At 44.7% G+C, this 21589-nt stretch overlaps 1 protein-coding gene across 3 annotated transcripts in view; it reads left to right on the top strand.

Annotated features, from left to right (window-relative positions):
• STAB2 (stabilin 2) overlaps positions 1 to 21589 on the top strand; it is a 134035-nt gene that overhangs the window by 85640 nt on the left and 26806 nt on the right. For all 3 annotated transcript variants that reach the window (XR_012510696.1, XM_074375158.1, XM_074375157.1), the window contains 13 exons: positions 61 to 256; positions 1653 to 1748; positions 5646 to 5691; positions 6565 to 6641; positions 7872 to 7997; positions 9903 to 9976; positions 12382 to 12453; positions 15382 to 15501; positions 16440 to 16487; positions 17308 to 17391; positions 18659 to 18805; positions 19582 to 19722; positions 20788 to 20847. Coding sequence is in view for 2 of the 3 variants with exons in the window: in XM_074375158.1 (XP_074231259.1) it covers positions 61 to 256; positions 1653 to 1748; positions 5646 to 5691; positions 6565 to 6641; positions 7872 to 7997; positions 9903 to 9976; positions 12382 to 12453; positions 15382 to 15501; positions 16440 to 16487; positions 17308 to 17391; positions 18659 to 18805; positions 19582 to 19722; positions 20788 to 20847 (1287 nt within the window). In the remaining variant the exon portion in view is untranslated. The remainder of the gene's footprint in view (positions 1 to 60; positions 257 to 1652; positions 1749 to 5645; positions 5692 to 6564; positions 6642 to 7871; positions 7998 to 9902; positions 9977 to 12381; positions 12454 to 15381; positions 15502 to 16439; positions 16488 to 17307; positions 17392 to 18658; positions 18806 to 19581; positions 19723 to 20787; positions 20848 to 21589) is intronic.

Genomic DNA, 21589 nt, shown 5'->3' with positions numbered 1-21589 from the left:
ATGAAACCAGAGGGTGGAAGGGTAGCCCTGTCCCAGTCCAGCCCGGTCCTTCCGTTCCAGACGAGAGAATGCTGTGCGGGCTACTTTGGCCCCCAGTGCCAGCCCTGCCCAGGGAGAGCTGAGAACGTCTGCTTTGGGAACGGGATCTGCTTGGATGGAATCAATGGCACGGGCGTGTGTGAGTGTGGAGAGGGCTTCAACGGGACGGCCTGCGAGACCTGCGCGGAGGGCAAGTACGGCATCCACTGCGACCAAGGTGTGATCCCTCGCCCCACCCACCCAGGCGGGCTCCCACAACCAGCCAGATGTGCAGGAGAAAAGAGTGACTCTGCATGCGCTCCCTAACCGCTGGCCTCCAGGGCAGGCTGGGATCCCCTGTTATCACATGAATCACAGGAGCTTCTGTGTTGTGTAATCTGCATTGGCAGGGATTCCACACAGTTTCAGCCACTAACCTGGACCTGCCAACCCACCCACATTTCTGCATTTGCCTGCCTGCACTGGTCCTCATGGGTATACTCTCAGTTTTGGACATCACTCGATAGTTTGAAAAGCAGCTCTGTGCACATTAATTCATCTAATACACACAGAAACTGTATATACTTGAGTAGTCTGATCTCTGTTTTACAGATGAGGATCTTAAGGAAAAGAGGTTGAATGGCTTCCCCCAGGGTCACACCTGATGAAATGTGAATGCATGCTTGCTTCACTCAAAGCCTTGTTCTTGAATCATGTTCTTTGCATGAAGATCAATCTGTTGATTCATCCTCAGCCAGCCACATGCTCTAAGTTTGTTTTCACAAAAATCGTGATCTAGTTTAGCTGAGTCATCTGCATTCTCTCATCCTGACTTTTTTGTGCCCAGGGACAAACACCTATGAGAGGGTTGACTTGGGAGAAGGGGTTTCGTAATTCATGAGAAAACAAAGTATTTTTTCTACCTTATAGTAAAAACCATACCATTAACCTGGCTATCACTGTTTTCTCATTAGTTAGTCAAAGCCAGACAAAGTCAGTATGTAACTGAATCATTGTAATCAGGCCCTATATTATATAATTGGCATTGTAGTGCTGATTTTTTCTATGTTATATGGAAGAATTATCTACCTACACTTATGCAGGATTTCCTCACCTAGGATCCATAGATGACCCTCACAGGGTCCAGCAAACCCCCAAGGCTGAATGCTTTTTCCTAAGGAAGGTGTCCTTCGCTTTCACTCATGACACTGCTGAGTAACAAAAATCAGCATTTCTGTGTTGAAGAAGGCAGTGCCATGCTGGGTTTATAGAAACTACTAGACATTTTTCTGAAGTCTACTCTTAGGGAACAAACATGGTTCCATCCCCAGGGGTCCCACATAACCTCAGCCAAGGATACAATCACACTGCTTGGGTCATTGCCCCACAGTGCTATATGTTCCCCAAGTGGTGGTTTTGGTTGAAGCATGACCTGGTTCACATATTAGCCCTCTCTATTCTGCCTCCTATGCCCCTGCCCTTCCTGAGAATCCAGCCCTCCCAGTAACAACAGCGACCACCTGGGAGCAGATTGAAGAATTAAGTGCACCAAAGTGAACCTTTGTATTAAGTGATAAATGAGTTGTTGAACACAGGTCAGAAGTCTGACAATGTGTGGGTGTTTTTCCATTTAGCATGTACTTGTGTCCATGGGAGATGCAATCAAGGACCTTCCGGGGATGGCTCCTGTGACTGTGACGTGGGCTGGCGAGGAGTGAAATGTGATAGTGGTAAGAGCCAGCCTTTCGACACTTACGATCTGTTCTTAGCCTCCCTTCTCAGCAGCTACATATTCTTCCTCTAAAATAGAAATGACATCTTTATGTCTTCCTTTGGCAATAAAGTAATTCCTGCTTGCAGCAAAAAAGTTTATAAAATAGAAGCAGAAAGAAGAAAACAAAAATTACTCATACTCCCAAGACAGGGAAAAAACTAGTCTTAGTGTTTTGTTTTAGCCTTGCAACCTTTTTCTAGGCATATAGATGTGTGCGTGGGGCTGTATTCTACACAGTTTTGTAACCTACTTTTTCGCTTCACAATATAAAATCAATATCTTTCCATGTGAATAAAAATAGAGAAATATTTTTTCTTAATTTCTGCATAATATCCCATTATCTGACTACCATACTGCTTAAAATCAATTTTCTGCTATCGCAAACAGTGCTGCAATGAGCATCATATATACGTGTATGTGTGTGTGTGTGTGTATAAATATACATGTATATATTTGTATTTGTCTTATTAAATAATTTTGTTAAATTCCTTCAGATGGGATTTCTGAGTTAGAAGTTTGCACTTTGGGGGAAAAGTTTGCTGCTTATTGCCAAGTTTTCCAAAGATTATATCAATTTGTTTTTTCACCATTGGGGTCTGAGCAGGCCCATTTCCCCCACCCCCACTTCTCTGATGGTTCCTAATGTGCTCCAGGTTAGAGTGATGAGAAGGAAGAGAGTTTTAGGCTGAAAGGAACTCCTGGAATAGTACAAAGAAGTGGGAAAGCTCTGCACATTTACAGAATCCAAAGACTGCAGAGTGAGAGGAATATAGGGAAAAAGAGGGAAGTCAGATGAGGACAGGCTAGAGGTATAGGTGAGAGTCAGATCCCCAAAGGCTAAGGATGGTGGACCTTCTGCTAAAGCCAACGAAAAGCCTGTCAAGGGTTTTGAACAGGGCAGCAATCTGATCTGATCTGTTCTGCATTTTAGAAACATCATTCTGACACTAGTTGGAGAGAGTACCGTCTGGAAGCAGGTATCAGAGTCCCCCTCTTCCGGAGTAGGGGCTGGGGATGAGTCTCAGATGCCTGCCAGCCCAATGAGGGCTCCAGGGATGTGGGGTTGTCAGAGGGAGTGCTTTTGCCCAAAGCCCAAGGTGATGCTAAAATCAAGGGAACACAGATTTGACTGAAACACTCAAGTCAGAGATGCAAATGGCCCCAAGACAAGGAGACATTCTGGAGCAGATATGTCTGGGGTGCAGAGCCAGGGTTTAAGAGGGCCTGGGAAAGGGGATTAGGAAGCAATGGGCTCACATAAACAGGAAGACAGCCTGGGAGAATCCCTAGAATAGATCAACGCATCAGTGACAGCCAGGGATAATCTGGAATAATGTATCATAAATTACCCTTGGCTATCATTTATATGCTGATAAAAGCATGGTGCATGGGAGAACCAACCACATTTAAAGGGACAGGGAACAGCCTGGAGGCTGTGACAGGTTTTCAGGAGGCAGTTAATCAGTCTGAACTAACACAGTGGCCTGACCATGGCAGGGAAAATGAAGGCACTTCATTGTCAGATGAAGTAGAATCAGGAGCACATGGCGACTGGAGCTGCAGAAGAAAGGAAGAGGGAGGGAGGGGTCAACTGTGTGGATGGTGGATCGATTTAGGAAGAGAAAGTTGGGAGGTAGTGCTGTTTGGGGGTGGTTGGGTTTGAGGTGCCAGAGAACATCTGGGTGGAGATGCCCAGGAGGTGTTAGCTCATTCATTCATTCATACATCAGGTACTTGCTGAGCTGGCATTCATCAGAGGCTGGCGGTACACTAAGGACTCTGCACTGAGCAGGGTGTGGTCCCTGCCCCAGTAGTTTGGAGTCTGGGGAAGATGCTGACAGGTCCCAAATGCTGTCACTGTACAGCAGGCAGTTGGATTTGTGGGTGTAAGACTCAGGAGTGAGGTTGAGGCTAGAGATATAAATGTCAGTAAGGAGACAGACATGTATAACTTTGCACCATGAAGGGGAAGAAAGCAGGGCCAAGGACAGGCCACCAGACTGCCGCCCCTTCCTGTTTTCTCTATTGTGAAAGCAGACCCCAGCCCGCCCCCAGCTGCTCACCCTCTCAGCCTCCCCCTCCCTCTCCCTACTACCAGATGTAAATTATTCCAGCCCTCCGCACCCCCACTCCTGCTGCTCCCCTCACCAGTAGCCTTGTGATCCATCTCTTCCACCTGTCCTATTTCCCTCCATTCCAAACTCCATGTTGCTGCCAGACAGAACTTTCTAAAACATAGGCATCTTAGTCCGTTATGGCTGCTATAACAGAGGACCACAGACAGGGTGGCTTATAAACAATGGGAAGTCATTTCTTACAGTTCTGAGGCTAGAAGTCTGAGATCAGGGTGCCAGTGTGGCTGGATTCTGGTGAGGTCTCTTCTGGGTTGCAGACAGTCATGTTCTCATGTTCTGGCAGGAGTGATAAGGGCACTCTCCAGGGTCCCTTTTCTAAGGGCACTAATCCCATTTGTGAGGACTCCACCCTCGTGATCTAATCACCTATCTAAGTCCCCAGCTCCTAATACCAGCACATGCAGTTTCAACAGATGGATTGGGGGGTGAAGGGGTGGAACACAACCATTTGGACTATAGCAGTATTGTTTTCCACCCTCTCCCCAGGACTTGACAACCTGCTATGAGTCTTCATTGCCTCCAGGAGAAATACCTTAGCAGGGTGCAGTACAAAGCAATTCACCAGCTGGCACTCACCCAGTTTTCTAGCCTGGTCTCCAGTGCACACCCTGTACTAGGAGCTTCTGCTCTAGTAATGGAAGTAAATGTTCAGTTGTGTTCCAGAAATTGTGGTATAGGAGTGCAAAGCAAAGTGCTTCTAGACCAGACTAGACAAACTTGTCCACTTACAAACTCAGTCCCAAGCCATGTCAGACATCACTAATTAATCATTGCACTCCTCCGTCTGAGGCCAGCCTAGGGCCACCAACTCCATCCTTCTCAAAAGAGTGTATTACATAGTTACTATCAATTAACTGAAGTTGGCTCACAGGTTTAGAGCAGGTTTCAGAGAGGAGAATCTAAAAAATGACTGGAATTTCAGAGACAGAGAATGGAGAGAGGTTTCCAGTTTCAAGGACTAGCACACATAAAAGCAGAGAATTGCTTTGCACCTACTCTAGCCCATTGGAGCCTGTAAATGTTCCCTCTGACACAAAACAGACCACTTTTGCAGCCAGGTCTCTGTTTTTGGACTTGCTCTGCAACTTGGCCAGACCTAATATTTCTTTTTCAAAAGCTCTTAGCCTGAGCAACCTGTCCAAAGGGTGCTTTTTCCTCATCTCTTAACTATTTCTTTCTGGATCCTTCCCTGCCAGGAAGTATCCATTAGCTGGGCATCCAAGAGCAAGAACCTAATGCTGCTCCAGGAAACTTAGGAATTAATTCAGCAGATAGGTAGTGAATACTTGCTGTATGCCAGGCTCTGAGCTATTTCTGCACATGTAAAAAAATTTTTTTCATATTATAATTAGGTGTTTGCTTATTTGTATCACTTCATAACAAAATGATGACAGACTAGAAAGGAAAAAGAACATAGAAAGTATAAATAAAATAGAAAATCAAGCCCGAGAATGGGTGGTGCATCCTCACCACCTAGCATGGGTCCTGGTACACAGAGGACACTCCATCGGACATTTGACCTACACATTTGGTTCTGAGCTTCCTGGAAGCCCAGGTTAAAAAAGGTTGACGTGGTCACATACATAGTTTTACATAGTTCACATGATGCATGACCTTCTGAGGAAGTAAATCTTTTTCTAGCACCAAGTACTAAAAGAAAGCTCTCTAGTGGGGTTTAGTAAAGGAGGGCTGACACACTACCTGGTTCTCTTTCTCAGAGATCACAAAAGATGACTGCAAGGGGACCTGCCACACCAGCGCCAAGTAGGTACCTTCTGGGCCCCCTTTGGGGGTGATGCAAAGGGGATTTTTTCCTGAGTGTCCACTCAGGCCCTGTCCTTAAGGGAGTTGTTTCCTGAGACCATTTCTGAGGATTTATGGTATATTTAAGTACGAAATGAATAATAAGGCCACTGTCAGCTTGCTAGATCCAGGCTTTTGAGCAAGTTGCCACCTGAATTGCCTGGCATGTTGGCCAAGTACCAATTGTTACTCAAGCTCAAGCCAGAAGGACTCTCTCACAGAAGCACAGGGAGCCCAGTGGGCCTTAATTTTATCAAACCTTACTCGTGATTCACAGCCTAGCCTTATTTCTTTATACTTCAACTGCGTACTCCTGACTCCCAGAGAGGCTTAGTGGACTAATTAATTATGAGCCCAGCAGCTGGAGTTAGACCTGAATTCAGATCAGCCTCTGTTATGTCCATAGACTGCATGACCTTGAGTCAAGTATTTAATGCCTCTAAGCCTTGGCTGCTTCATCTGTAAAATGGGAATAATGATAATACCTACTTGTTAGGGCTATGGGGTATTGTGTGGGTTACATGAAGGAATGTGTGAAGCACAGCTCAGAGCACATAGGAAGCTCTCTAAAGATGGGTAACTACTGTCCTTACACTTGGGCAGGTGCCCACCTACAAACACACGCTCTGCATTTTGCCTGATCGATGACTGCAGCTTTAGCTGCCCTTGGCGGGGCTGTGCTAGGTATAGATTCTCCTCCTAAGCCTTCAGTGAGACCTGTGAGTGCGTCCCAGGGGCAGGAGCTGGGATGCTGGGGATGAAGGGGTATTGTGAGCCCCATGGTGGGGTGGGGTGCATTTTTGTACAAACACCACCTGCCCTTTATCATTGCAGCTGCCTTCTCAATCCGGATGGCACAACCTCATGTAAATGCGCAGCAGGGTTCCAAGGGAACGGGACAGTCTGCACAGGCAAGTGAAGAAGGAATTTGCTGGGAGAAGTGTAGCGTGAGCTGTTGAGAGATCTGTGCTCCTGCAGGCTGCATGGGCAGCTGCTGCCAACAGTTGATACGAAACTGGATGTAGCAGGGCAGCTGCTGGTCTTTCCATTGTTTGGGTCAGCTTTTATTTCTTTCAACGTTTGTAGTTTCCAGATTGTAAGTTTTATACTTTGTTAAATGTATTCCACAGCATTTTATTCTTTTTGATGCTATTGCACTGGGAATTGTTTTCTTAATTTCATTTTCAGTTTGCTTGTTGCTGCTGTATAGAAATACAATTGATTTTTGTCTGTTGATCCTAAATCTTGCAACCTTGTTGAACTTGTGTATTAGTTCTAATTGTTTTTAGTGGATTCCTCAGGATTTTCCATGGCAAGATCATATCGTCTGCAAATAGAAATTGTTTTACTTCTTTTTCAACCTGGATGCCTTTTATCTCTTTCTTGCCTAATTGCCCTGGCCAGAACCTTTAGTGCAGTGTAGAACGGAAGTGGCAAGAGCAGGCATCCTTGTCTTATTCTTGATCCTGGGAGAAAGCATTTGGTCTTTCACCATTAAGTATGATTTTAGCTGTGGATTTTTCACAAATGTCCTTTATCAGGTGAAGGAAGTTCCCTTCTACTCCTAGTCTGTTGAGTGTTCTTATGATTAATGGTCTTGAACTTTGTCAAATGCTTTTGCTCCCTCTATAGAGATGATTATGTTTTTGTCTCTAATTCTGTTGATTTACTATATTACAGTAATGATTTGGGGATATTAAATCACCTTGTGTTCCTGATAAATCCCACTTGGTTATGGTGTATAATCCTATTTATATATTGCTTAGTTTGATTTGCAAGTATTTTCTTGAGCATTTTGCATCCATATCCATAAAGGATATTAGTCTGTAGTTTGCTTGTAATGGCTTTGTCTGGTTTTGGTATCAGGATAATATTGGTCTCAGAATAAACTGGGAAATCTTCCCTTCTCTTCCACTTGTTAGAAGAGTTAGTGAAATTTTGGTATTTATTCTTCGTTAAGTATTTGGTATAATTCACCAATGGAGACATCTGGTGCTTTGCATTCTTTTGAATTGTCCATATTTAATCCAATCCCTGCCATTTTGAAATATCTTCCATTTCTCAATGATTCAAGTAAAAATGCATCAATTTTTCCCCCTCTTCCCCCATCCTGTGCTCTGAATCATCTCTCTCTTCTGTAGCGATCAATGCCTGTGAGATCAGCAATGGAGGCTGCTCTGCCAAGGCTGTCTGTAAAAGAACCACCCCAGGAAGACGGGTGTGTGTGTGCAAGGCAGGCTATGCCGGCGATGGCATCGTGTGCCGAGGTAAGGACCATCCCTCACCCGTCAAGAGCCGTGATTTAAGAGTAGGAGCCCTGTTAAATGATCCTAATACTTGGGCGCTTATTATTAGGACATGTCACTGCTGGGATCATTGTCTGGGTGCGAAGGTTGGAAGGTGTGGAAATGTGATGTGTGATGGTGTGTGATATCCAAAAATCACTTTGAAAGGAAAGAAAGGGGAAACTTTTTCCAATTAATTACGGTGGTGACTGAACTTCTAAATATTTATTTAGTTCTTCTTTTATACAAGTAGCACATTTTCACTAGAAAAATTACAGAATACATATATACTGGGGAGGGGGGTTCTGGAAATACCACTCACCTATTGTTTTATCTCATTTTGCTATATATACACACGTATTTTTTTTAAACAAAAAATTGTATCTCATGCTGCGTAGTGTTTACTGTGCTTAGCAACATAAAAGAACAACTCTACCTAAAAACGTGTACTTCCAGATCATGATTTTAATGGCTATATACTGTTCTAATGTAAAGATATGCCATAGTAAGTTATCTGAATTATAACTTTCTGGTTGTGAAAAAAAATTTACACAGATGTGCAAGAATAGTACAAAAAAAGACCACTTGCTCTTCACCCAGATTCCCTTACTGTTAACTTTTTGCCTCATTTGCTTTTATCATTTTCTGTCTTTAATATGTATATATACACACATTTTTCCTAACTATTTGGGAGTAAGCCATACATATATATGTGTGTGTATGTGTGTGTGTGTGTGTGTATCTCACATTCCCTTTATCCTTAAGTACTTGAGTGTATTTGAGAATAAGGATAGATTCTTACATAACCACAGCACAGTTATCAACTTCAGGAAATTTATTATTGGTATAATAGTTTTATCTAATTACCATTTGCATTCTAATTTTGTCAGTTGACCCAATAATGTCCTTTTTTGACAGTTTTTCCTCCAGTGCAGGATCCAGTTTGGGGCTGGCTGTTGCATTTAGATGCCATGCCTCTTTAGTTTCCCTAAATCTGGGGTGGTTCCTCAGCCTTATTTTGTCCTTTATGATGCTGATGTCTTAGAATAGTATAGTCCACACCCCAATTTGTTTTTATTGAAGCACAGTCAGTTGCGATGTGTCAGTTTCTGGTGCACAGCACAGTGTCTCAATCATGAATATACATACATATTTTCATTTTCATATTCTTCGCCCCAATTTTTTTTGATAGCATGTCCTTCATTCTGAGTTTGTCTGATGTTTTTTTTTTCATGATTACACCCAGATTTTGCATTCCAAGTCACATGAATGATACTGCACCCTTCCCAGGCTGTCACACTGGAGGCTCGGGATTTCCAGGTGCCTCCGTGTGTAGTGTGAAGTTTGACCATTGGTCAAGGTGCTGTCTGATTTCTCCACTGTACAGTTACTTTTTTCCTTTTAGCTACTAATAAAGAGTCAGCCAGGAGGCACTTTAATAGCAAGCCAACATCCTGCTCCTCATCAAAATATCCTCTTAAATTTAGTATCTACTGATGAATCTTCTCTGAACCAATTACATTGTGATGTTACAAATGCTTTTTTTTTAATTCCTACATATCTTCATTCATAGCATGTTGGATTGGACTCCAAAATTCTATTCAAGTCCTTAACTGCAAAAACGTATTTTCATTCAGTAGAGGGACAGAGTCAAGCCCGCAGACATGCTTCTGCTGACACAGTCTTGTCCCAGATGAGTCGATTTTGAGAAACCATATCTGGTACCCACCTGTCAGGTTATTTCTGCTTCAGAGTTGTCAGAAAACTGAATCACACCTGACATCTGCTCCCCTCGGTCAGTTAGCCATCCTGGCTGGTCCCTCAAGATGTCTTTATTTGAAAATGAGGTTTGGTTCTCATGCCACGTGTTGGCTTTTTGTTTTAAAGAGATCAACCCATGTTTGGAGAACAATGGTGGTTGTCACAAGTACGCAGAGTGCACGCAGACGGGACCCAACCAGGTGAGCTCTGCCTCCCCGGGGACCTCAGCTTTCCTAAGAGCAAATTCCTGGGTGTTTAGACCCAGGCCTGAGGGAGAGGAGCTGAGAACAGACCTCTAGGGAACACCAGCATGAAATCAATACATTAGAGGAAATTATGGAAGAATTCCCCTAGAGGCTATTCTTTGGGAATGAAGAGAAATGGCAGGAAGGGGAGGCAGGGGGTAGATGGGGGTGCGGGACAAAAGGTTCTTAGGAGAAGGGACTTCCCTAGAGTGAGGAGAAGTGGGCATCTGCAAATACCACATGGTTCTAGAAGCCCCGAGGCCTCCAGCAATATCTCGTTCCTTTCAGCTTTCTGATGCCCAGAATCTTACAATTTTTCTTTGGCTTGAGGCTCTGAAATGTGTGCAGCACAGCAGCAGATAATGTTTTTTAAGCTGCTGTCATATATTCCCTTGTTGTGGAAAAACGTGTTACAGCTCAGTTGTGACAGCAACCTGGATCCAGGTGAGAAGACCAAGCAGCACTCGGATAGTTGGAGAACTCAGGTTTATTACTCCAGCAGGCCCAAAGGAGTTAACACTCCAAGCTCTGGACTCTGTAGGTCTACACAGGCCTTTATAGGCTGCCAGTTTTACACTTTGCAACATCATATGCAAATAAAGTGTAACAAGTTGACCAATCAGGAACAAGCTTTGTAGAAATAGACCAATCAGGAGTGAGAGAAATAACTAATCAGGAGTGAGCTCCATGCAAATACAGTACTACAAATGGACCAATCATAAGTTAGGGAAGTGGACCAATCCGAAGTGAGAGTAATAACCAATCAGGAGTGAAGGAAATAACCAATCAGAAGTGAGCTCAGGGAGCCAATAGAATTTTAGGGGTAAGCAAGCTGTTTCAGAGGGGAAAAGTGAGATAGAGCCTCTGGGCCAGGGAACCGGATGGTGCGGGCAGGAGAGTAGTGGCTCTGCTTGGGGGCCCTGCCGGTTTTTTTATGGGGCTTCCCGCCTCACCCTAACTGTGGCCCTTGCAGCGCCTCCCTGGGGAGCATGTCTGGGGAGGTGGGAGACACGTGAGGGCTTCAGCACAAGGGAGGGAGAGCTCGAGGGGTGAAAAGACTCAGGTGGGGAAGCTGGAGGCTCAGGGACCCAGGCTTTGCCTCCCTCACTCTCTGTCATGTTGTGAACAAGCAGGAAATTACAAACATCAGAAACTGGGTGATGATGTAAAGCTCCCAGTGAATGTTCTGTTGACTTTGTTGAGCCATTCGGAGACCTCAGTGCCAGGTCTCTGGACAGCAAGTACCTAAGGCGTGCTCCCCCCCCCAAAAAAATGTGTTTTGAAATAATTGTCTCTATGTGTTTACAGACACAGTCATGGGGAAAACCAGAATAGTTGATGTTGGGCTAACTTATACAGATTTGGGGGTTCAGGAGAGTCCTTACTGCAAAGTGCATATGCAGTGGGGGAAACCTGTAAGCTTTCTGGTGCTCAGAGCCTCTAGATTTGGAAGGCAGTGGGTTGGAGTCAATCTCTGAGACAGGACCTTAACCCAGAAAGGACAGCTAGTGGGTGTCCTGTGGGCGACTTGGTAAAGGGTTGAGCAGATATCTGGACCCATAATGAAGGGAGAGGAAGTGGAAACCTGCCGCTTGGCCCTGGCTGACCCTGCCCTGCCCACAAGCTCAGGTTCTTACAGGTAGACATCAGAGCAGAGCCACGGCTTCTGTGTAGGGGGCTTTGGTGTGGGTTAGAAAAACTGCCCCTTGGGTGGACACATCAGGAGCAGGTGCCCCTTATCTGGGCACCTGGCTTGGTGACTAGAGCATAGCTGGGTTTCAGCCCTGCTCATCCTCACGCCCAGGTGGTCCTGAGTAGAGTGCATGTGATGCAGGGGTGAACTAGACAGTCCCCAGCTTCTTCCAGACAGTGTTCCCTCCTTCAACGTGAAGCCCCCCCACTCACTTTCTCAGCCAAACAGTGGGTTTTTTGATTGTTTTCATGGCTGATTCAGCTCCAAAGCCGCCTCCTAGCTTCTCAGAGCACTGGGGCCTCTGGGCTGAGCACAGGCGGAGTGGGAGTGGACCATGGCTTAGCTTCCTTGCACCTGGACCTTTACCAACCAAAGAGAGAAAAGAGGTGGGCACAAGAAGGCAAGGGACCAAATAAGGTGACCAAGTTAAAAAATAAAATTAAGTCCCTTGGCAGCAAAGGTGGGGTGTGTAGGTGAACCCAGTGCGAGTGTAAAGGGGGCCTAATGTGCTAAAATAAGATAACGATTCTCAGTCTAGAGCAGGTATTACCAATACCAAATAGAGGACCTTCTAACATGAGTTACAGAGTTACCATTGTAGAATTCCAGCAGGAGAGCCAGCAGAATGTATCTGTGAAATGACCCATTTTCCTCTCCTCCTGGACAGGCCGTCTGTAACTGTTTATTGAAATACACTGGAGACGGGAAGGTCTGCACACTCATCGACGTCTGCTTAACTGTGAGTGCTCCCTTCACCGCGTCTAGCGTGTGGGGTGTTGAGGTGGCCTCTGGCAGAGCTGCTTCTGGGCCACTTCTCCCTCACATCCCAGTTGCAATGTTGGAGAAACTCCAGTCTCTGCCTTCAGGTGGCCCTCACCTCTGTGTCTGTCTTCTCTTCTAGTGAGTACATTTACCAACCTAAGTTCCCCCAGGTTAGCCCAGGATGATCTCATCTTGAGATCCTTAATTGCATCAGCAAAGACTCTTTCTCTAAACAAGGTGACATTCACAGATACCAGGGCTTATGACTTGGACCTTTAGGGGCTGGGTGGGCACAATTCTACCTACCACAGACCAGGAGGAGTTCAGGTCCCTAACCAAGACCACAGCTCAAGCACACGGTGTGGCCCACATCTGTCTGACTCAGAGGCTGGGCCCTTGACCACTTCTTGTGGTGCTGGTTCCTCCCACAAGGCACTGGTCCCCAGCAGAGGCCGTGTCCACACACCTTCCTTCCTTGTTCATGTCACTGCCCGCCCCGAGCCTCCTGCTGTGAGTACAAAGACGACACAGACACCCCAGAAGTAAAGCCCTTCCTCTTCAAGTGAGGTCCCTACCATCCCCCGTGTTGTCTCCCAGGTTTCTCAGGGGAATGTACCCCGTGTGACATGTCTGTGTAGGAAGAACGAGGAAGAAGCTACAGGGCAGGGAGCTGTGGTGGAGAGCTGAGGAGAGAGGTGAAGGTGGGAAGCATCTTCTCCAGAGAGAAATGAAATGTCCTGGAAGAGTAGAGAAGCGTTGATGTTTGTGTGCAGAACTTTGAAGGGGTCCAGACAGCACACAATCATGAATTTCTCCAGCAATGCTCCGCCCGTCAGGGTGAGCCCAGGGGCGGCAGAGTCTAGCCCAGGTGGGCTGAGGGGAGAAAGGAGCGAGGTGGGGTTTGCAGTGTGCTGCCCGCTGTCTGGGCTGTGCTGAGACAGAGGGCAAGGAGGTGAGCAGGACTGTGGGTGAGAAAGGAGGAGGTGGCCCAGAGGGAGGGGAGGTCCCTGCAGGTCAAAGGAGATTGGAGCCACAGTGTTATAAAAGGTGAATGGAAAGGATAGAAATTGGTGGTCAGAGAGAGCAGGAGGCTTGAAATAGAGCTTTCAGGAGCAGTCCACTTTAATGTGGAACCAAGTCAAGGATGGGTAAGGAGGTGATGACAGGGATAGAGCAGGGGTAGGTTGGCAGGGAATAGGGGCAGGTGCAGAAGACGTCAGAGACAGAGATGTTGGTGCCACCAAGGATGACAACAGGCATGGAGAGAAAGCCAGTGATCCAGGCGCACTGCGCAGACAGAGGAAGAGGAATGGGAGCGTATAGATTCCACGTGCTCTGAGGGAGCTGGCATTTGTAGAAGACGAGGGAATAGAAGTGGTTGGAAGGGACGATGTGCAGTAAGAAAGATGCTATCCCAGCCCCAGCCACGAAGTGCAGGGTAAGGGAGGAAGAGCTTCGCTTGAGGGGCGTAGGGGAGCAGCGTTTGCAGCAGATGGGCACCTCTTAAGTAAGAGGCAAAGAGGGCTTTCTGGGGACAGGAGGAGACTGGGAGTTTGCTACCTGTGAGTCTCAGAAGGCACAAGGTAGGGCCTGTGAGGGCAGGAAGGGTGGGATATGAGGTCAGATCAAAAGTGTATAGAGCAACATGCTGGGGAGAGTCCGAGCAGTGGGAGGGAACCCTGGCCGCCTGAACCCCCGCTTTGACTGAGATGAACTGGACGGTGGGACAGAGGGGATTCATCCTGATGGTCTTAGAGCAGGCTGGGCATCGAGACAGTAAAATCTAGGGTATTTAGCTGCAACATCCAGGGCCCCTAGGAGATGGTTAATGGTTGTGCAGGACTCAGCTTTTTTGCACAGCTAACTGAGCTGCGTCAGCTTGAGGCAGGAATCTGGTGCAGTAAGTCTCTCCTGGGCCGAAATACCATGTTCCATCAATACTTTTGGAGTTGGGGCTGGGAAGGAGGGGAGACTGTACAACTGGCCTTTAAGACTGCTGACCTCCTTCTCTGCTCAACCCCACTGGATTCCTTTTTCCTGAGCTTTATATCCTTTCCCCACTCAGGAACTTGGCTTAGGCTACAGAGCCCTTCTCGGTGTTCTGGTGGGTGTTGGCTTTGAACTATACTTTGCTTTGTTTATATTTTAGGGCTCTGCTCCATCTCCCACAGTTTATAAACTTTCTGCAGATGGTAACAAAGTTCTGCTTTATACTGACTGCCTTCTAGATGATGACTGTTGCCTTTGCTATGTTGGGATTAGAGTTTAGCCTAAAGCTGGGAAATGTCCAACGAGATTGGTGCCTTACTAGCTAACTCCCAGGTGCCAAGACATTCCCCATTTGGCAGCTCTGGGCTGATCTGTATGGGGCTGGAGATCTTCTGGGATGGACCTGCCATCTCAGGATACGGGCATACCTTGGAGATATTGTAGGTTTGGTTCCAGACCATTGAAATAAAGCGAGTATCGCAGTAAAACAAGTCACAAGAATTTTTTGGTTTCCCAGTGCATATAAAAGTTATGTTTACACTATATTGTGGTCTATTAAGTGTACAATAACATAATGTCTTAAAAACATATATACCTTAATTTAAAAAATACTTTATTGCTAAAAAAAAATTGCTAACCATCATCGGACAATGCAGGGTTGCCACAAACTTCCAATTTATAAAAAAAACACAATATCTGCACAGCGCAGTGAAATGAGGTATGCCCGTGTAAGGCTGAGTGAGTCAGATGGCCCTTACAATTGTAAGGAATTGGGGAAGGGCAAATAATGCAAACCAGCCAAGCAGAGAGTGAGACCAAAAGTAAACTTCAGTACAGAATTGCTTTGTGAACATTGGCAGAGCTGGAAACGAACTGGTCTGACTCCTACCCCCCCACTCCTTGGGAATTTTACCAGAAAAACGGCGGCTGTAGTGAATTTGCTGTCTGCAGTCACACTGGACAAGGCGAAAGGACGTGTACTTGCAAACCCAACTACGTCGGGGATGGGTTTACCTGCCGTGGCAACATTCATCAGGTAACGCGAGGCATTTTTCAGTAAAGTAAACTCCACTTTCCTCCCTGTGCAGAATCCAGGAAGCTAAGGAATGTGCAAGAGTTCTCTTATGCACAGAACTCTAGAAAAATGCGAAAGACTGCTTTCATATAAATCAGCAACGAAAAGAAATGTTATCTACCCATGGGAATTCACTTGACCTGGAACGCAGTGATTCCAATCAACAGTTCTAGAGTCAGAAACATCGGGGTTTGAATTCAGGTGTGCCAATTAGTAATGTGACTTTGGGCAGATTACATCACCTCTTGGTGCATCAGTTTTCCAGCCTGTAAAAGAAAATAATAATGGTACCAACCCCAGCAGGTTGTTATAAGGTTTAAATGAGATGATGTGTCTCAGGCACAGAGCACACAGAAACTCGGAGGCATTATCATGATGTGGATTGTTGTTGGAGTGTGTGTTTGCATGACTGCCCATGAGAATCTGTACTGGACGTAGAGGATGAGGCATCGTGATACTTGTTGATTTCTCCTATTAGAAAGTGAACATTCTGTTATTTGGTTTAAAGAAGAACTTAGAGCATACTGGCTGATCAAATACTCTTGTTACTAGAGAAACTAAATCTACCATAAACTTGTAACTGATAATTGATTTTTTTTTTTTAATATTTGAACTACTAAAAATTCTCTTAAAGCTCAGGTGCTTCTGGAAATGGCTGAACCTTTCTGTGGTAAATCAGATGGTGACTCCAGCAAGGTTTTGGAACTCACAGTATGTCCCTGTAGTCATTCTGAACATCAGTTTTAAGCCTATAAATGGGGCTTGAAATTAGCCCAGATTTCCAGCTGAAATCATGGTAGATACTCTAGATCTTAGAGACATCGTCATGCGGTAACCCTGCATTGTTCTTGTGTATAATTCCCAGGCATTAAGTGAACCTTTCCTGTCTTTGTTTCCAGGAGCTTCCCAAGAACCCAAAAACGTCACAATATTATTTCCAGTTGCTGGTAAGAATGTGTGTGTCTGTCTAGCTAGAAGAGTTGGGTCTCAAGCCAGATAGGAGATAAATCTGTAACCCCCGGAGTAGGTGAGGGTAGAAGACAGCCTGGGAGCCTTGATTTCTGAAACAGTCTCTGTGTTGGTCATTTGTGCACATCTCAGGCCTCAGGTAAGCAGCATAGCAGAGTGGCATAAATGCTGCTCTGTTCTGCTGTACACGTGAGAATGTAGTATATGAAACACTGCTTTCAGACAGTGGATGCAAGAAGCATTACTGGGGCCATCGGCTAACTCTTTGGGTGAACATATTAAGTTGGATCTTTCTGCACCTCATACATCTGAATAAGTTCCAGAGATGATACTGAAGAATAAAAAAGTCCAGAAGAATAAAATCATAAACTCTAGAAGGAAATATAAGTAACCGTAGGCTCTTAGCATTGGCAAGAAGACAATTGGAACAGTTAAGTAAATCATCTTATTACTTGTATTTGTATTATTGTCCCAATCATGTAAAACCCATAGTATGTGGAAGAGACACTGGAAAAAAATTTATCTGGAAATAATGGGTTTCTCTGAGGTGTGGGTTATTTTCTTTATGCTGTATTTTTAAATCTTTAATACAGTCAGCATAATGTTATTTTTATAACCAGATAAAAATAAACATTATTTCAATGACAAAAAATCTGAATGAATTTGAATCTGACTAAATAAACCCAGATGTCCCTATCCGGTTTTCACTCCCTCTGCCACTATGTGCTCTCTCTGCTGTTTGTTTGAGCCCCTGCCTGTATTAAGTATGTCAATCTGACCCTCCCCCTCTTTCCACAGGAGCATTCTGTACAAGACCTGATTGGCCCAGGCCCTTTCACTGTTCTTGCACCTTTATCTGCAGCCTTTGATGAGGAACCCAGGGTAAGCATGAAGTGAGAGGCATGTGGAAGAGGTTTGGGACTGGAACACAGTCTTTGGGCATCACCCTGAACCAGCACTAGAGACGTTTCTGGGCAGAAGATTTAGGATCAGTTGGAGCAGACCAGCAATGGAAGGGGCTGCCTCTCAGCATAGGAACCTCTGTCAGGGGAAGCGAATTAGTGGGTTTGGGGTAACCACTGGCCAGAGACTTTCTAAAGGACATTCCTGAATAGGGTAGGAGGTTGGAAAAGAACAACAATTCTTAAAATAATTCTAGCATCATGTAGACCCCACTCCCCGAAAAAGGAATGAAGAGGAATATTGGATTAACAGTATATGAATAGGTTCTTTTCATGCAGGACTTATCAGAGCCTTTACCATCTAACATTCACTCCGACTCTTCATGCTGGATTATTCATTAATATATAATAATGTAGCAAACATTTATTGAATGTGCCAGACATTGTTTCTAGTGCCTGGCTTAGATTAACTCGTTTAGTCTTCATGACAACCCTGTGAGCTGAATGCTATTATCATCCCCATTTTACAGTTGAAGACGTTAAGAAAAGTAACTTCCCCCAGGTCACATGACTTGCAAAATGTGGAGCAAGGACTCAAACATGACTCCAGAACCTGTATTCCTAACCACTGCACATGCTGCTTCTCTCTACATTTATTTTGGACACTAGTAAAGCAGGAACACAAAAATTTTTGAAAAACTTTGACATCTGATGTTTTTTAAAAAGCATCAAAAGAGTTATCATGAAATATTGATAACTTTGTGGGCTTTCTTATGACACTGACTTTGTGGTTAATGTTTTTGTTTTGACCTACAAGTGAAGAAGCATGGTGGTCTCTTCCATACTAAAGTTATAAATCAGCCCAGGCACCCCTGCAAGAGAGGGGCATACTGTGTGGTGTCATCCAGCATTTTGCACAAGAAAACACTTTTTTCAAGTAGCAGCTCGCAGGACTTGGGTGGGGTCCTTGACATGTGTGCTGTGAAATGCTGGACCAGAGGGACTCCAGGTTCCTTCCATGCTGAGATCCTACAGTGGAAGCAGAAGAGGAGCTATAACCACTTTCTCCCTCTTGCCTATACAGTCTCCATCCTGTGTCCCTGACTCCAAGCCAACCCTGACTGCCTGCTCCCCAGGGTCTGGGTGGGGACAGACGTGCGGGAGGGAGTCTGGAGGAGGGGACAGCAAAAGGAAAAGTTGGAGCAGAAGGCTTCTGGCTCTGGGTACAACCCTCTGACCTATTACAGGTTAAAGCCTGGGACGAACAGGGGCTAATGGCCCAGGTTCTTCGGTATCATGTAATTGCCTGCCACCAGCTGCTTCTGGAAAACCTGAAACTGACCCCAAATGCTACTTCTCTCCAAGGGGAGTCAATTGCTATCTCTGTCTCTCAGGTAAGAGAGGCCACTTCAGACTCCCCTCTTCCTTAGAGTGATAATAATGATAACGACTAATGCATGTGGAGGGATTTCTCTGTGCCGGGTACTAGCCTAAGTATCTGATGTGCACTAACTGATTCAATCCTCAAAATAATCCCATAATATACTGTTATTTTTCTCCAATTTGCAAATTAGGAAACTGCGCTCAGAGAGGTTTAGTAACTTGTCCACGGTCGCACAGCAAGTAAATATTAGAGCTCAAATTTTGAAACTCAGGGGGCAAAGCAGCTGCAGGTGGTCAGCAGAACAGCAGCATTGGTCAGAAGCTGAAGGGGGATGAAAGTTTTTGATCAAAGCCACTTGATCATGCTCATCTCCCTCCCCACAAAGAGAAACCAATGGTGTCTGTAGAATTCATTGCATAGGGGAAATACATGCAGTGGGGTCAAAAAGCAGAGGGGTGGTGGGTGGTGTGGAGAACACATGTGAAAAAGAAGCCAATTTGGATCTGCTTGCTGTTTCATTTTTGAGAATCATGGTGAAATGACTGTTTTGGTTGATTATTTGCTATTAACTTCTCCGTGAAAATGACATTCTTTTCTGTTTTCTTTTTATAATCATCATTAAAAATGTGCTCAAGTAACTTGGATCTTCAGAATTTGCCCACAGCTCCACTTAAACATTTACCCTCATGATGATTTAACATGACGGCAGGGCATTCTGAAGGAAGTGATTTTTGTGTCTATTTCTCTTTGTGCTTATTTCTTTTTTCCTTTTTTGGTTAATTTCAGGACACAGTGTTTATAAATAACAAAGCTAAGATCATATCCAGTGACATCATCAGTACCAACGGAATCATCCACATCATAGACAAACTGCTGTCTCCCCAAAACTTGCTTATCACCCCTAAAGATGCTTCTGGAAGGATTCTGGTGGGTACTCACTGTTAGACTCAGCACAGAGTGACTCATAGTACCCATAACTGATTATCTCAATTCTGATTCTGAGGCATTGTTCCAAGACATTTTAATTTTACTGCTTCAGTCTCAAGCTACTATTAAAAGCTTAGTGAATGTTATTCTTAGTAAGAAGTAAGTAGGTAAAAGTCTATTTTAAATAGTCAAGTGGATTTTTATAAGTTTTTCTTCAGTGTCCACAAAGGCAGGTGGTCTTGGATAGATTTGGAAGGTGCAGAAATTACATAGATGGATGATAGATAGATAGGAAGGGAGGAAGAAAGATCTGATGGATAGATTGATGATAGATGATGGATAGATAGACAGGTGATAGATAAATGATAGATAGACAATTATCACTAAAACTAAATCGGGGGTAAAACACCTCAATTGACAGAAAAGACAGTTTCAACTTTTGTTGTTATTTATTAGCATTGGGTTCTTAGCTGGAGACAACAGAATCCACTCTATCTCACTTAAAGAAAAAGGAGTTTAAGATATTATGTATATCACCAAATCTCTTGGAAAGCTAGAGAGCCTAATTCAGATTCTGCACAGCTGGGAATAAAATAAAGCAGCCTGGGGATACCCGCAAAGGAAGGACCCCTGACTTCACCACAGGGCTGCTCTGTGCCAGCTCTGCCAGTGCTGCCTGTCTCCATCACCTAGGACATCAGGGTCTGGACACCAGATGTCTCCACCCTTGTGCTTGTCAGGAGATCTGATATCCGTGCTGGCAGCCACTGCCACCTCATGTTGTTTCTTTCCACCAGTGTCTTGCACAAGCCCTTCTGCTTGGGGGATCCCATATCGCATATGGGGCTCTAGCTGCAGGGCAGTCTGGGAAAATGCAGAGTTTAGCCACCCAACTTCTGTAAAGCAGAAAGACTCGGGTACAAGGGAACTGTGGTGGGTTCTGACAAGCCAGTCTACAGCACCTGCCACGTTATCTTCCTCTCATTTGAGTGACCAAGCTTCTGTGAAAGTGCTTTGTGGGCTGTATAAGGAACAGCTTCATTCCTATTCTTATTATCTTTGCAGCAAAATCTTACGACAGTGGCAATAAACCATGGCTACATCAAATTTAGCAACTTAATACAGGTAAAAACCTAGAAGAAACGTTGCTTCAGGGGAATGTATATCTCAAGGGTTATAACCTACCTAAAGAGGCTTATTTTTTGACAGGTTTTTTGTTTGTTGTGTGGTTTTGTTTGTTTCACTAGCCAGCTGTTGTGGGATCTTTAAGGAAGTCCTAACTTTCTGGATAACAGTCATTCTCTGCCTCTCCGTTCCCAAAATCTTGCATGGCTTATTCCTTGGCTGAGTTAGGAATTGAAGTATTTGAGGCCAGAGCTAGGGAAAGGAATTAGTATGTGCCAGTTCCTGAACTAGGTGCTTCATACCTGGAATTATCACCCCCACAACAGAGATGGGGTAGCCAAAAGGCAGACCTGGGGAATCTCTGCCCATGAGACAGGCAGAAATTGTACCTAAAATCACATCCTTCTTGCTTCAGAGACAGCTCCCACAAATTGAGTAGAGAAACTTCCTGTTAAAACAGAGATTCCAGAGGAGAATCAGGGAGGAGCAGGGTCCTCCAAGGCCCCCCTCTCCTCCATGTATCACAAGCAGTAGGGAAATTTTCTTAGGAAAATTACAAGAAAAAAATGTATATGATGCACCCAGGCTGTAGAAAGTTCTCAAAATGATTCTTCCCCATTCATCTGGCTTTTTTTTTTTTTACGTCTTTGTGATCTCAAAATCTTCTAAATATACAGGAGTATCTTAATATTGTATAGGTTTCACTTTTTAAATGAAATATGAAAAAAAAGATGCCAAGTGG

Source organism: Camelus bactrianus, chromosome 12 (assembly GCF_048773025.1).
Source record: "Camelus bactrianus isolate YW-2024 breed Bactrian camel chromosome 12, ASM4877302v1, whole genome shotgun sequence".
Taxonomy (NCBI): domain Eukaryota; kingdom Metazoa; phylum Chordata; class Mammalia; order Artiodactyla; family Camelidae; genus Camelus; species Camelus bactrianus.
Note: the sequence above shows the minus strand (reverse complement) of the source record. Positions and strands in the feature narration are given on the sequence as shown.